Source organism: Hibiscus syriacus, unplaced genomic scaffold, assembly GCF_006381635.1.
Source record: "Hibiscus syriacus cultivar Baekdansim isolate YM2019G1 unplaced genomic scaffold, ASM638163v2 tig00110374_pilon, whole genome shotgun sequence".
NCBI lineage: Eukaryota > Viridiplantae > Streptophyta > Magnoliopsida > Malvales > Malvaceae > Hibiscus > Hibiscus syriacus.
Window position 1 is genome coordinate 587488 of NW_024062710.1, and position 17380 is coordinate 604867.

A 17380-nucleotide genomic window follows, 5' to 3' on the forward strand; every position below is an offset into this window, starting at 1 on the left:
CGACGCCTTCAAGGGATATCTCGACGCCTTCAAGGGAATATTTTCTCATGCAAACCACCATTTGAAAATCAATTGGAAATCTTGGCGTCTTTAGGGTGAAAATCTCGGCGTCTTTAGGATTTTAATGTAGAAAAAAAAGTTGACATTTTTATACAAATATCACCTTAACAGAAATTAATTACTTGCTATATCTGTAAAATTATATGCAAAGGTGCCTAACAAGTAATTAATTTCTTTTAGGATGATATTTGTGTAAAAATACCAATTTTTTTCATTAAAATCTTTAAATATATTTTTGCAAATTATTTTATAACTCGACAAATTTTGTTTTTTTTTTGCATGAAATTACATAATACAGTATCAATTACCACTTGACACTTTCTGATACGTTTTTGACCCTTGTAAAATCCTATACGTATAGTATAGTATAAAAAAACTTTGAGGATAAGTAATTTAAAATATAAATAATTTTATAAAAATTTATAACTAGTATTTATTTTTCAAAATACTATATGATGTATGTGTCACGTTTTTTTGTAAAATTATTTTTCAAAATGATATGATGATTTGAAGAAAAAAAGTTTGTTTTTTTACACAAATATCACTTTAATATATATTAATTACTTATTAGGCATTTTCGGATCTAACAAGTAATTAATTTTTGTTAAAGTGATATTTATATAAAAACGCTAACTTTTTTTTTCTGCATTAAAATCCTAAAGACATTCACCCTAAAGAAGCCGAGATTTTCAATTGATTTTCAAAGGGTGGTTTGCATCGAAAAATTTTCTCTCGAAGAAGCCGAAACATCCTATGCAACCATGCAACACTGTAAAAAACACCCTAAATAAATAATTAATCGGCTGAGTACATCATTTTATGAAATAAACTTTCCCATCCAGCACTTTTGCCATCCCTTCCTCTGTTCAAATATGTGGGAAAAATTCGAGAAATAAAATGAAGTGTACCCGTGTTGGACACATAAAACTAAATGCAGTCTAAAGAAAACAAAGGTCAACACAAGCTAATAGAAGAGACTCAATCAAACAAAAGGGCAGTGGAAAAACTCTTTAGCCAAAAGTATTGGCTATCAAAATCCATAGAAACCAAGTCTTTTAACTCCATGGTTTCCTTCCTCTGAAAACTTCCCATTCCTTCATCTTTTGATGCAATTTGTTAGCTTTTTGTTTCATTCCGGCATTGACTACACCTCTGATTATAGTCGCATACTCCTCCTGTTTACTCCGAGTTGAGACCATCATTTCCAGCACTTGAATCGCCAAATCTAAATTGTCAACTTTACACAATTGAAGTACTACCATTTTATAACTACTAGTTCCAACCCTGTGTTCCCATCCCGCCATGACCTTTAGTATCCCTATAGCTCCTTCTACTTGATTCAACCTGCAAAATCCCCAAACTAAGCAACGATGAGTTATGTCATCAGGATTGATCCCTTCTTCTAACATCCGATTGTATAATCCCATTGCTTTCTCCATATCACCGGTTCTAGTACATCCATCAATCAGTTTTATAAGAAATCAAACCAGGGGAACACCTGCTACCACTTAAATTTGAAGTAGTTGAAGAGCCTCTTCCACCATTCCTTCTTTAGAAAGAGCACCAAGCAGTGTATTATAAGTAACAATGTCTGGGGAACAGTTTCGAGAAACAATCTGATCAAAGATGCTGATGGCACGGTCCAAAGGTCCGTATTTACACAAACCATTTATCAGCATATTGTAAGTAACCACAGTTGGAGGATGTGAAGTTTCCTTCATGATCGCTAGTATCTCATCGACTTCATAATGGATCATGGTATTGTATGTTACAGCATTCGGCTCCAAGCCATAAGATATAATATTGTAAATGACTAAAGCAGCATCATCGTATTTCCCCAGTTTGCAAGTTAAATTAACAAGGGAGTTGTAGGTAACAATGTTGGTATAACATCCTTCTATCGCCATATCATGTAATACTTCCATTGCCCGAGCAGTTCCACAATGCTTGCAGACTAGCTCAATGAGAATTATATAGGTGATTAGATATGGGGGGCATCCCTTTCTCAATTGATCCTTCCAAAACCCGACAGCCTGGTCAAAAAACCCATTATCAAACATGCAGCGTATTATTGTATTGTAAGTAATCACATCCGGAGGGCAACCACTCAAGCTCATGTCTTCCAAAAGGTCATTAGCAGATCGTATCCGTCCTTTCTTACAAAGCCCACGAACCATCATGTTATATGTAATATTATCAGGGATCCCACCGGACATTATCATAATCTGAAGAACTTTGTTGGCTTTATCGAGCTCATTTACCTTTACAAAGCCCCTTATCAAGTTTATGCAAGAGGGGAAATGGGGAATTTGATTCTGATGTGCCATAATTTCTATCAGCCGTGATGCATCATTTAGTTTGCCATTGCTGCATAAGTTTTGAAGAATATCATTGTTCGTTTCCTTGTCATTTCTAACAAAAGATCCATCTAAAGCAGATGTCGAAGGATTCAGAAGCTTTTCCGAATTTATTTGCTCTTTAAATTTTCTCTTAGCACTCGCTTTTGAATCTTGTGAACTCAAACATTCATCTTCATCAAATTCATCGGTGTCAATACAAGCACTTCCCTGCAGTCCTCTGCACACTAAAGATATTGCCTCTCTTTCTGAACCATTATCGACTTTCGGTGGCAAGCAAGAGTGAATTCTACGACTACAGTTGTTCGAACAAGTTTAATGAGTAGTAGACACCTTTACTATTGAGCACCTCAGAGAGCTACAACCCAATCCATGTTGTTTTGAACCCCACTGCACGCCATGAAAATAGCAAATCTCAACTGGAGAGTTGTGAAGGGTAATTGTGTATCCCATTTTCTGATCACTTATTTAAAGACTATAACTTCAAAAAACCTGCACTAATGACTTAAAAAAGTCAACTACGGGCAATTCCCGGTACAAACAAACAAATCCATAAATCTCCTTATCTCATGATTTTAGGCTGAACTTTAAATACTGGGCAAGTAATTCTCCCACTTTGTCTGCTGATCAAATCTACAACAACCATCAAAGCTGCAACAGTAGAAGCAAGCAACGTCAAAACCATGGACTCCTATACCAAAAGAGAAAACCCCATGAATTGTATAGATACATTATGAACAATAAGAATGAGCAGAACGTGATTAGATAATGCAAAACCCTAAACCCTGAACTATCATATCCTAGAGTTAAAACAGCCAAAGTCCGCTGGGGAGAAAGGGAAATAAAAAAGAAGAAAGAAAGAAAGAACAGTCCCAAGGTACGAAGTCTTAAATTCTCCAAAATCGTCAGAATTCCTCGTTTAAGGCATACATACCAAGGAACATAAGAAACCAGAAGGTTTACATTGTTAAAAGGAGTGTTATTTCCAATTAAGTGAAGATTGCAGCTTTCAACACCGAGTATCCTGGTTTCCTAGAATAGTTGCGTTGTTTTAAGTCGCTAGGTGCAGGATCGTGTTCTGTTTGGTTTTTGCAGAACGATGGTAGACTCTCTCCATTTTGGATAGTCCCATGCTCGCTTACTCTAAAATTACATGCGTTGTTTCCGATTTCTGTTAGAGTGTTATGCTCATGGCTTTTATTACCTTGGCTCTGTCGAGTACTACTGTAAGTATTTTAGTTGTTATTAGTTAGCTGCTGGCTGTAGGTGTTGTATGTTTGGATTGGTGTCGTCGCTGGCAGTGTAGGGGTCTGGGTGTTTTATGCCTCTGTGTTTCGCTGTTGGTGGCTCTACTTAACAAATAGCTTGTGGCTTGTGGATTCTGTTTTGCATTGGTGTGCCTTAGATATTAGTCTCGTGTATGTGGTGCAGATATGTCTCCCTTCCCATCTTTGTTGTATTGGTAGTTGAGTCTAGTGGTTCTAATTCGAGCATGGACTATAGTTGATATACCAGGATGTAATGCTGCTGATCTATTTTTGGTGCTGTAATGTTTGTGTTGGTTTGGCTTTGCTTTAGAGCAGGAGGGTACAACTGCTGGATTTCCTCCTAGTTCCTCTGGTTTGATGGGTTTCTGCTGCTTCCTAAAGTTGCAGAATTGACTTTTAATAGGGTTATCTTGTGCCAAGTTGAAGCATGACTTTGTTGGTGCAATTCTCTATGGCTTTGCTTATGGTTGTGGTTGGTCTGTTTAGTGTGTGTTCCTTTGCTTTGATTTTCGCCTTTGTTCAACAAGATTATGGTCCATTCTTTTTTCTACTAGATTTAGGGAGGTTTTTTTTAATGAGGTACATGATTTTGTCTATGTATTGTATTTGCACACATTTATACGATACATAACCCCTTTCAAAAAAAAAAAAAAAGTAAAGAATACAAAAACAAAAAAGCAAAGAAGACGGCTTATTGAAGTAGTCCATCAAGAACCCAATTCACATAATTCGAAAACCATAGACAACTTGCGTTAGATATGTTCGCAGAAGAAAAAATAATCCAAAAGCTTCAAATTCAATAACCCATTTCCGGTAATTCAACCCTTTGACCATTACACCTTCATCACATCCCAAACAACGAAAGAATGGAAAAGAAAAGAAACATTTTCAACAACCCACAAAGAAAAAGAGCCTTACCCGATTAACAATTCAAAGCTTTATCTTGGACAAGGAATTGACAAAACAAAGCAAGTAATCTTCGGTAGCGTTGGGAAAAGGAAGAAGGTTACATATTTGTTTAGGTAGTGGGGAAATTACGTTTTAGCACCTCATTACTTGCATAAGATAACGAATGGTCAAAGGTGTCGTCTGTCTTTGTACAAGATGTTCTGTCTGTACACACTCATCTTTGGGCCATGCTCACTGATAAAAACTGTCTTGGCTCACTCTTTTACTTGCCCACATTGTTTGATACTATATCAAATTGAGTATTAATGATGAAAATTATGTCAAATAATTTTTGGGAAAAAAAATGAAGATGCACCCTCCATGTTTAAAATTTGACGTCACTTCACACCATTAACAGTGTTGCTAATTTAATTGTTTAAAAATCCTTTCATTTCTAACTTCTGATGAACTCAGTCATCGAAGGTGTATGATAAACAATTGATAGTTGATAGTTAGTAGTTGATTCCAGTAATTAATTTGACCAATTGATTTGATTAGTTTATTTGAGAAACTTATTTGATTAATTGTTTGTTTAGAAGTGTTTAGTAAAATTTAGCTGATAGTTGATATGGGTGAAATGACAAATAAGTGTATGATATATTTAATTGTTAAGTATATATATGTTTTATAATACTTTAGTCTTTATTGAGGTGAAATTATTCAGATAAAATGTTTTTGACAATGAATTAAAAATTCTTAAGAAAAATAGTGAATGTTTTTGAAAATTTTGAATATATTTTTTAAATTTAATACTCACAAATATTACCATTGTGAGATTGATAGATAATATTAATCTTGTATAAAATATCAACACGACAACACTATATATATTTTTTACTTTCATGTTTTTTTTTATATTTTCTTAACTAAAATATATTTGAGAATTTACAATTAAAATAATAATAATAAAATAAAATTTCACTAATTCATAATTAGATCAAGTGGATTAGAATAGAGGCTATTTCATTAGATTAGGTTTTATGGAAATGATGTAATTATGGAAATAATAAAGTCAAATATGTCGTTTAACATCTTATTTTGCAATCAACTCTCCCAAACCGTTGGATTTTCCAACATTTTCATTTTCAACTTATTTTGCACAATCAACTCTTTCAAAAATGTATTTATCGAACATTAAAAATGAAGGGTTTAACTACCAATCAACTATTTATGCTCAAATAAGCTAAAAACTCTTCAAAAAGTTGTTTACCAAATACCCCCAATTTTTTTCTACTAAAAATGTAAATTTAAGTTTATATATATTTGATTCAATAATTGTTATGTTTTGTCAAAAAGTTTTTTTTTCTTTGTAAATAATAAAGAAAGAAATCTTCTAAACTCTGTAGATTCTGGTTTCGTCAAATTTGGCATTGGACCATCGACGTTATTCAATCACCATCAATAATACACCCCCCGCTCTTTAATTTATGCATATAATAATAATAATAATAATAATCTGAAACATGTTTGACAAAATAAGTATTTCACTTTCAACTTCCCATAGTTTTGTAATACCTCAAAAACTTAGTGACCAAAATAAATAAATTGAAAGTTTGGAGATCAAAATGTAAACTTGGGAAAGTATAGGGACTAAAAGATAAATTTCCCAAAAAAGTATTTTATCAGGTAAATGAATAGTTTATCTCAAGAATAGATTTTTCGTGTTACTCAAATGTTTCTAGGGATGACAACTCAACCCGATGGGTTCCGACCCGACCCGATCGGGTTGGATTTTTTTTTTAAAAAAAAAATCGGATTCGGGTCAGGTTTTTTTAATGCACTGTTCGGGTCAGGTCGGGTCGGGTTTAGAGTGAAAGAAAAATATATATAATTTTACCTATATATTTAGGGATAATTACAATATTACCCCTCTATATATAATTTTTTCAATTAAGTCACTGTTTTATTGAATATAAATATTTTTTTAATTATTTCGGGTCGGGTCGGGTTTCTAGGTCATATATTCGGGTTGGTCGGGTCGGGTGAAACCTTAATTTCTTCGAGTCGGGTCGGGTCACGGGTGGAGGACCATTTCTTCTCGGGTCGGGTCAGGTGACCCAAAAACCCGACCCGACCCATTGCCATCCCTAGATGTTTCGTACAAAATTTGTATTAAAAGCTATAAACCTATAGAGTTTGAGAAAGATTCAGATGGTTAGATCTAATCAAATAATTGAAATATTTTGATGGATAATAAGACAAGGTTAATAATTTAATTTAATGAACTAAAATAGTAGGATTTAATATGAATAATTTGATTTAAGTTGGTTTCCCATGTTAAATCGAGAATGTTAGATTAAAAATGATAAGATCGTAATTTCGGGAAAGTTTAAGGGCAAAGTTGATAACTAATTAACATATTGGTTTAATTTTGATTTTTGGATGAATAAATTTACATGTGTCAAGTTATGGAACATGTGATTTCAAAGGCAATATGGTCATTTGACATTAAAACGAATTTTTAATTTATTTTAAATACATAAAGGACAAATGGCCTAAATAGATGAAAAAGAAAAATAAGAGATTTCTTCATCCTTTCAAGCCATTGTTGTGAGTTCTCTAGATAAGAAATAAAATTTTCTTTTTTATTTTCAAGCCAATTTATTAGTATTTTGGAAGAAAGTATGAAATACAAAATTAATCGACAAGAAATTCTCTATTATTTGGTACTAATTGTTCATGTTTTCTATGTTTGAAACCCTTTTTCTTGAACAGGATGGAAGAAGAGGAGATTAATTTTTGATGTTCTAAGGCTTGATTAAGATGTAGTTGATGTTGTTGAATCATTTCCATGTTTGAAGGATGATTGAAAACTATTGGAAATGTTATATACATGATTTGGCCAAGTTAGGGTTTATGTTGATTTTTGAAGTTTGAATTGAATTTGATATGAGATTGACTGTAAGTGCTTGAAAATGATGTTTGGAAGTTGAATTCATGCTTGAATCAAGTTGGAGACCATGTATAAAGCGACCTTTCATATTTGGGAAGAAAATAGAGAAAAATTATGGAGAAAGTATACTAAGATTAGACTTAATGAATGGATGATTCTACAAGCTTTAGATGTTTGTTTGGACTAATTTGAAAGTATGTAATGGTTAAAGGACTAAATTGTAAAGTGTAGGAATTAAGGGGTTTGATATGGAAAGTGATTGGAATTGATGTAGAATGCTTGAAAATATTGTTATATGCTTGAATTTAAAGATTAAATAGCAAGGGACCATTTTAAATATTTTGGAAATATTAAGGTGAATTCTAAAAGAATTCATTTTGATGATTAAATTATGATGAATTATTCATTGATTTGAATATTGAGGGTCTTAAAGTTGTATTTTGCAGTGTTAAGGTTGGCATTGATCTTATGGAATGAAATTAGTATCAAATAAGTATTGAAAGAACTTTTAAAAATTTTATGCTAATGTGCGCCTATGTTAGTAAGATTACTAATGTGTAATTTGAAATGTGTATTTTTTTTTTTTGTAAATAATGTACATGAAGATCGTGATCGAACTCAAGATACAAGTAAACTTAAAACTAAGGAAAAAGTGCAAGAGTGAAGGTTATATCGTTAAGAAAGGTTTGTAGTAAGGCATACCAGGTGAGTGCATTATTACTTATATTATTATATGTACAATATGAGGAAGACTTGCGATGAGTCAACTTTGAATGTTTTGGAATGAAAAGAGTTTTGAATCGGATTATGATATATTTTCATACTATTTTGCTAAATGGTATTTGAATGATTTCGGGTATGAACTGCTCAATGCATTATTATATGATATTTTTATATAACTATCAATATTGATATTTTTGGTACATGGTTGATATATGATTTTAAAAAAGGCCCTTTGTATGTGCATTGAGAGTCATTGGTACAATTGGCATGCCATGAGATGAAGTGATTATTGTATTAGTACATACTTATACATTCTACGTGGCACTATATGTTGTGGAATTCATGATGTTTGACATTATGGTATTTCTGATTATTGGTACAATGATGTCGTGTTCTACAATATCTAGACATTCTATGTGACATTGAAAGTACAAATTATATATATGGCAAAACTGAATATAGTGCACACTCATATGACTCACGTATCTTGCATTCTCATTTGTTATACATTGAGCTATGATTTGTTATAGATTCTACGTGGCACTACATGTTCACTGTGGAATTCATGATGTTTGACATTGTGATATTCTTGATTATTGGTACAGTGATGTTGTGTTCTATAGTACCAGTATATTTTATGTTGCACTAAAAGTGCAAATTATCTGTGTGGCAATAAAAATGCATATTGCACGTAGTCGTCTGATTCACATACCTGGCATTCTCATTTGTTATACAGTGGGCTATGATTTAAATGTAGTTGAAAATTACAGGTTTAATTGATTCGATTGAAAGTAAATCTTTCATCGAATACTCTAATTTGATGTAAAATGTTTTATATATGAACAATTGATTTGCATGTTATTTATATAAAAGTGACTTAATAAGTATGTTTTATATGTTCATATATTATTATATGATAATTTCTTATTGTGGTTTATATGATATTTTATATATTGATATACTCACTTCATATATAGAAATATGTCACTAAATGTATACTTATCGTGTGATGGTTTCACACGTAGTTAAAAGAAAATCGAGTAATGTAAGGAGCTTAGCTTGACATCACTTAGCAGGGATTGCTTACCAATATCAGTATGACACCTCTTGATGTTTTGGATATTTTTAGTTGGTATGTATATATTATGTGGTTATGACATTATGATATAAACTTGTTTGAAAATTGATTTGTAGTATTATATGTATACGCTAGCTTATAATGGATAATACTTATTATTACTAGTTATAAATAATGGTTTGCGATAACTATTTTAGAAAACTATATTTTAATTGATATCAAAATGAATTTTTATTTAAGCAGTTTTTAGGCAGTTTCATTTATTATATAAAATAGTATTGGATTGTCATGTTGCTACCTGAAATGAATGCGATTTGTATATTAAAATATTATATTTTGATTTTATGCTATTGAATTAATTGTGGTTTTATTGATTTTAAATGATTTATTTTTTAAAAAAAATTATTGGTTTTCGAATAAGGATTGCTTTGATAAGTTTATGTGACATATCTGACTCGTTTTCGAGGACGGATACGAGAAGAGGTGTTAAAAGTTCCATTAAAAATAAAAACAATGTGGTTCACAATGAAAACACAACAATAGTGTTTTCATTTATTAAGATCATATAAAATAAATAATTAAATAATTTGTGAAATAAAACATATAAGTAAATACTATTTTTAACAATGAAGGTAAGTATAATTAACACAAGTATAATACAGAACATGACAACATGTAGATAATTAATTTTATCATGATTATAACTACCTGATGCGTTTGTTGAAGTTATCAAAAATAAAATCTACTTAAAATAATTTGTAGTATTGATAATAAGCATGGTCGAAAGCACAAAAAGTGACGAGAGATTATTTTTATTAATAAATAAAATATAAAATAAAGAGGATAGTTTGAGTTTGTGTAGAATTGGGGGAAAAGAAGAATAAAGGAATGTAATATAGAAATGAATTCTAGTCAAGTTAGAGATCTTGATGTATTAATTCAAGACTTAGATTATTAATCTTCACAAAAGATAAATTAGTATTGATCTCAAATAATTTAATTATAATTTATTAGAAAATATGTGCATATATACCTCAGTTTCTAAATTAATTAACAATCATCAAGAAAAATATAAATTATCACTTCTCTTGTTTTATTTACAAAATAAAGAAAATTTCTGTGATACATGATTTATTTTAAATTTAGTATAGGGTCTTGCTAGTGTTTTGACTTTAATTTTTACCTTAATATAAATTGTCTAATATTTACATAACTATAAAAAACAATTTTTAACATTATTCTATAATTTATAATACTATTTTAAGAGTTCATCATTCTAAATAGGGGTGAACAAGATTTTTATTTCAATTTTAAGTTATTTGAGTCAACTCAAATTATTAATTTAATTTTTGAGTTCGATTTGAGTTTGAATTTTTGATATTTCGAGTTACTCGAAAAATAAAAAATTTGACTAAGTATTTGACAGTTTTATAATTTAGTATTTGTTTTCATTATTATTTAAATTTCTCATTCATTTTAAGTCTATTTTTACCAAATTTGAACTATATGCTCCTAAAACATCTAAGAATACATATGTACTTTCAATACCTCTTTTTTATAATAAATTTTCTATTTTTCAATCTAGTCCTTAATTTTTCATAATTTACTTATTTCTTCAATTCATCCTAAATTTTAAGTATATTTTTACCAAATTTGAACCATATGTTCATATACCACAATAGAATATTTATATAACTTCAATTTCTACTTTTTTTATACTAAAAATGTACTCTCTCACTCTCTTTTATTCAATCTCTTGACTTTGCATTTTACTCAATTTGGTCTTTTTACTACATTTGTTTGTAAATTATTTCTTCTCATCAACTTCTTGACTCATTTTTACCCTCAAAATACTTTCTTTGAAATATAATATTATGAATATATTTTATAATTTTAGATTGTATTTATATATTAAATAATATTATAATGTGAAAAGAATACATATATATATTATATGGTTAGAGAAAGTCAAAAAATTAAAATAAATCCTTACCATAAACAATTATAATAAAATTAGTATAAAAACTCGAATAACTCGACTCGAATTTCTTAAACTCGACTAGAGAAAATTTCAAGTTAAATTCAAGTTATAAAATATGACTTGTCAATTCGAATAACTCAAATTTTTTTATTAGACTCAATTCGATTGAATGCTCACCTCTAATTTTAAACCTAGGAATAAGAATAACAGATTAATTAATTGAAAAAAAGGTTTACTCCCTAAATGGCAAAAGTAGGCGATACCTAAGAAGGGAAGAAAGAAACTGATAGGGAGTTAAACAAAGAAGAGAAAAGAAGAAACAACAATTATTTCGTAAGAACAGAGCACCAGACGAGTGTGATCAAACCACGTGGCGTAAATCGGACAAGGAAAAAAAGTGAAACACGAGAGACGAGGCAAAAGACTTACTGCTCCGTTCCCGACAAGGTGTACAATTGTCCACGTGGGAGCACGCGGCTTAGTAGGGACAAGCTGGTGGATGCACGTGTCAACTAGTGCACTGTTCACCGTGGATTGCGGGGATTTTCTGTACGGACGTTCTTTTATTTTCCTTTCTTTTTAAATAGGGGATTGTGCCTTGTGCGTCCAAGGTAGACTTTGCAAATGTTGTCTTCTTTCTTAAAAGGAAATATTTTATTTGGTCTTCCTTTTTATATAGTATAATATATTATAACCTGAAGCAGTAATTATTGACAACAGTGGTTTTTTTTTAAAAAAAAAATTGGTTCCTTTTTAATTTTACGAATTATTATTATTTTATTAGATTTGGTAAACTTTCAATCACGAACATAATCCTTAAGCACCAAGTATTAGATTGTGCGTCATTAATTAATATATTAAATCATAGTATATACCATCGATTATTGTTTTAAAAAAATAAGATATAATAATTTTTTAACTAAAACATATTATTTGATTTAATGATAATAGTAATTTATATGAATTACAAGATTAATATTATGATTTGTAGTGTGTGAATTTATATACAAATAAATTTTAACATTTTCGTGTGATGTGTGATTAAAAAATTGCATGTGGTTTTTTTCTCTTTCATTTTTATTTAACTAGTGACGATATCAATTTTATTATTAGTTATCAACCGTATGTGGGTATTAGTTCTCTTGCTTTTTATATCATATTTTTTATTTTCTGTTTTTATTGATTTTCTTTTAATTTTGAATAGGAATCTATATTCTTGTGATATATTAGTTTTTTTGACACGATTCTTATGATTTTTTTGCATATATTTGTGTTCGTTTTGGTACTCACACAAATATTATCATGACATTATTTTTCGATTGGTCTGTCGGATGTCACGTATAGTCTTTGGTAAAAAGTTGTTTGTAAATGTAATAAGAATTGTGTAGCGAAACAACTGCCAGATTGTTTGGTTCTCTCATCACTCTTTTATTACTTCGTAAATCATCTCATTCAACAGAGACAATGAGTTTTTTTATAAAAATTAGTGGGTTTTGATGTTGATCGTCATTCTTAATTGAAAATTTTATTCTTCGTATATTTAAGTTTAATATTTATTTATATGAAATTTTAGTGATTATTATCTCCAACTTTTCTCTATATTTTGACACGTTATGATTTTAATTTATTCCATTATTAATAAAATCTAGTTTCCATTGTTAAAAAATTGCATTACCCTTATAAATACTTCGTAATTATCTTTTCATGAAACTTTTAGATTTCTTATCTTGTTTCCAATTACAAATCTAACATCATTATTCTACAAGGTATAAGACATTGCTAAAGTACATACACAACATAGAAGAAAATAATTAAATCACAATTCAATTTTTAAAATAATTTAAAAATGATAAGAATATATGAATATTCTAAAATTATATAATATAAATTATTAATTTTATTGAACAGAGATGTACCAATTCTAAAGATTCTGCTTTGGATCTAATTACGCTATGTTTCACGGACTTACAAGTCTAAAAGTTAATCGTTCTGGTCAATTGCTTTTATCGAAAGGTTCAACTCATTGCTGTAATGTTCATAGTAGAATTGAAATACCCATTTCCCCCAAATTTTATTGATATTCATGATCCAGTTGCTTTGTTTTGATATTTTTCTTTTGCTATAAAAAAATAGTAATACACACCGATAAGTATTATACTCACCAACAACGTCTGAATTAAGAGGAACAATCACATACCCTTAACATGAATCATAAATCAAACAAGAAAAAATAAAAACAATAATACAGAAATTTAAAAACATTTTAATACAGACATATTGAATGTTCGATTTAACAAAATCTGCAAAAGCAAACAAATGAAAAACTAGCTTCATAAAACTAAAATCAATGGGAAACTTGGTATGTCCCTAGACTGTTTTGAAAAGGCAATGTCGAGTTCTGTGCTAGACTGATACGACCAGCAGTGTAATATGACAACTCATGTTGGGGCATCCATATATGTATGATATGAAGCACTTTTGTATGTTCATTTCGAGGACTACATTTCTTCCAGCATAAGAAAAATAAACCATGAAAATAATTTATCAGAACTCATGCATATTAATATGGATGGTTCAGAGTTTCCATGCTCAATATATACAAATTTATGTTATATATAAACGTTTGATTCAAAACATGAGAGACTCTATATAAACAATCCGTTAAAAGTAATTATTACATGAACTCATTCCAAGTTCATTTGTCGCACTTCCTTTGCAGTGTTTAGAAGCTTCAAACAAAGAATTCGTTTTTGGAATCTGTCACTAAAACAAATATACAATTCCTTGTACATATATTAAGTGAACAAATTCATGTACATATTTGCATTCAAGACATGTTTTCATATTAACATAACATAAATCAAGAATGTTTTAAGAATAATAATACTTTATATGGCATGTGTGTGTTTTGTTTTAGCTGTCACCATTCACCAATTTTGGAAAAGATGAATCTAGGTTGTCTTTTTTTGCAGCATAATATATGTCTTTGATTATTATAAGTAACAACTATAATATAACTAAATAAGCGACCTTTCTCCGTTCCAATGCATTCTTTCAAATATATACACTTGTTTCTCTCTTAATTTCGGTAAATTCTATAGATATAATTATTTAATTAAGCAAACGGGGAACTGGTTGATTCATGACAGAAGGAGAGTAATTTAGATAAATGTCATGTTTATATATGAAACAACATAGACATCGTTACATTAATATCTACTAGTATTGGCATTGACCAATACACACACACACACATAACTCTTAACGAAATAAGCCATTGAACTATCAAAGTAGACCACAAGAGAAATACCTTAAGAAAATAAAACCCATAGAAACGATATCGTTCAGACAATTTGTTGATGGCAAAAGGAGCCTATTCTTCTTTCGATTATATAGTACTTCCTGTAAAAAAAAAAGGAAAAAGAAAGTCTAGTAAGTACCAAGCAAGTTTCCAAAAACCCAAGCATACCAAATCTTGAAGTATATCAGGAAAACTGAAGTACAAGATTAGTTTCACAGAATACCAAATGGCATTCACTTTTGACACCATCATTTTCTTTTTGGTACTATTCCTTCCCAATAGGCAATTACCTCTGCTTCCTAGCCTAGTAACTGATTATCCCTATCACTACCATTCAAAACTGACCCCTAAAAGAAGGGTACCCACTAAACTTGGTACACCCCAAAATTGGTGGGGGGGGGAAGCTTAAAATATGATCAAGGTGCAACACAGATTCCTGTAATCAAGATAGTCTGAGTTTAATTATTTACTAGTAGCAGTGGCATCAGCAAAGGCTGCTGGTTGCAGCGGTGGAGCTAGTGGTGGCGCCACCTTTTGCTTAGGCCTCTTCCTTTTCTTCTCATAGCTAACACCTCTTGCTTTGGACTGGAAATCCCTGACTTCCCTTAAGAAAATCCTAACAGCTCGAGCTCCAAAAGGGTTCCCTTCCGGTCTGCCCCCATGTTCCTCATAAGCGGCTCGGAGTCGGCCAATGAGAGCATCAAGGCTACCCCACGCTTGTCTAAGAGGACAAGGGCAAGGGGCCGGTGGGTTCGGGAGACCAAAGAAAGGACATGTCTGGTTATGAACCTTGGTCTTCCCAAACTGATCAAGGTACCTAAGGAACTCGAGAACATGAGCACCGCTACACATTGAAAGCGACAATGGTGGCCTGTGGTTTCTCAGATATTGACAAAAAGTGTTCCAATCTCTGCGCTTCTGGTTCTCATATCGACTCGGAGTGGACGGTGCAGGTAGAGTCGCAGTGGTGGTGGAAGTAGGCGTTAAAGTGCTGTTTGCTACGAAGTTTGAGGCTAAGATCGGTGTTGGAAAGTTATTTGGATTGCTTTGTGGGGAAACCAAGTCCATTATTTTGCTGGTGTGTGTTATCTTTGTTTTAGGGTTTCAGTCCTCGCTCGTTTCTTCTATTTTCTTATTGAAAGAAAGAAAGAAACACCGATCAGGATTATCAGAGAGAATCCAGATATGAATTGAAGATAAATAATTATGGAGAGAGAACAACAGTTTCAAAGCTTTGATTTTCACTTCAGGTACATAAACTATGATAGTTCAAGAAATGATGAAATGCAAGATTCTGCATGGCTTCCATGGCAGAACTGATGAAAACATATATAGAGAGAAACGGTCAGATTAGAGAGAAACCAGAAAAGGGTTACCCTTTCCTTCCTTTTTTAGATCGAAAATATAGTCATAAAATAAAATTGATAAGTTGTTTCATTTTGACGAGGCTGGAGAGGAATGGATGAAAGACTGCAAAATTTGGGGTTTGGGAATAGGGTTTAAAACGATGAGAACAGAGGTGAAATGATCAGATCTTCATCTTCGAGCAAACTGAAGTTCAAAGATACTATTGATAAAGTAAGAGAGATATGAACAGATGAACTGAAACCAAAAGCTAAAGAGAGAGAAATTGAAGTCACAATCCAATAGAGAGATGGGGAAGGGTTCAGTAAATGAAAGACCCAATAGTTAATAAGTAGTAGTTGTGTATTATATATAAATGAGAATTTGTACGGTACGATACTTTAATATAAGATAAAAATAAGAATTATTGATTTTGTTATTATTTAAATAAAAATTAATAAAAAAATATTTAAAAAATTATTATTTTTACATAAAATATTAATTTTTTTAATATTTTTGATAAAAATGTCTAACAATAATAAAATCAATAAAAAAATAATAAAACCAAAAGCATTTTATTAAATCCAATAAAATACTCAATAATAATAAAACTGATAAAAATAATAATGTTTTTAATAAATTTTTTTAATCATAAATTAAGACTGTTGTGAATATATATATATATATATATATATATATATATATATATAAATAAAATAAAACTGTTTTCCCAAAATAGGACAAGTTTGGCAGTGAAGCTGCAGCCGACAATGACCCAAGGGGCTGTACCCCAATATTCCACACTTTCATTTTCTTACCCTTTGTGGATTTCATAGTTAATTTAAGATATTCTTTTAAAAAAATATTATCTTCTTGATGATGATTATTTTTACTTCACAATTATTTTATCTAGTTCATATTGAATGTTAAAAAAAAAGGTGTTTTTAACTTATTTTTTGGGAGTTATAGTCTTAATTTCATTTTTACATATAGATGGATTTTCGCATATGAGTTTTGGTTGTCTCAATCTCGGCGCAAAATTTAAGAATTTATATTTAATTTGAATCGATTATGATTTTTAAATAATTTTATTTTACACAACTTCTAACTCCATATATTAGAAAAACAATCAAACTTCAACTCGAACCTAAAATTTTAGTAAAAAATGAAAAAAAAATATTGACACCTGTTAAAAAATAGAGTTAAGTTGAAACTTGTTTGTCAAGGAAAATTTTTATCCCTAATTTTTTTAGATAAATTTTAAATTTAATTCTTATCTTATTTATGTGGAAGGAGAAAAAGAAATTATAGAAAAATAAACGAGAGTGCTCATAATGGGTCTAGAATTATGACCTAAGAAAATAAAAGAAAAAAAGTGAACAACTTGAACAATCTCAATATATGATAATTTTTATAACTATTGATAT

At 30.4% G+C, this 17380-nt stretch overlaps 1 protein-coding gene and 1 pseudogene across 1 annotated transcript; both read right to left on the reverse strand.

The window, feature by feature from the left end:
* Positions 1–1093: 1093 nt before the first annotated feature.
* On the reverse strand, positions 1094–4658 carry LOC120121511 (annotated as a pseudogene).
* Positions 4659–14386: 9728 nt separating this feature from the next.
* Positions 14387–15701, reverse strand: LOC120121510 (protein LIGHT-DEPENDENT SHORT HYPOCOTYLS 1-like). The gene is made up of 2 exons (XM_039140854.1): positions 15080–15701; positions 14387–14710 (listed from the first exon to the last, which is right to left on the reverse strand). The coding sequence occupies exons 1-2, from the start codon at positions 15675–15677 to the stop codon at positions 14697–14699; spliced, it is 612 nt and encodes a 203-aa protein (XP_038996785.1). The 5' UTR covers positions 15678–15701; the 3' UTR covers positions 14387–14696.
* Between the last annotated feature and the right edge of the window lie 1679 nt (positions 15702–17380).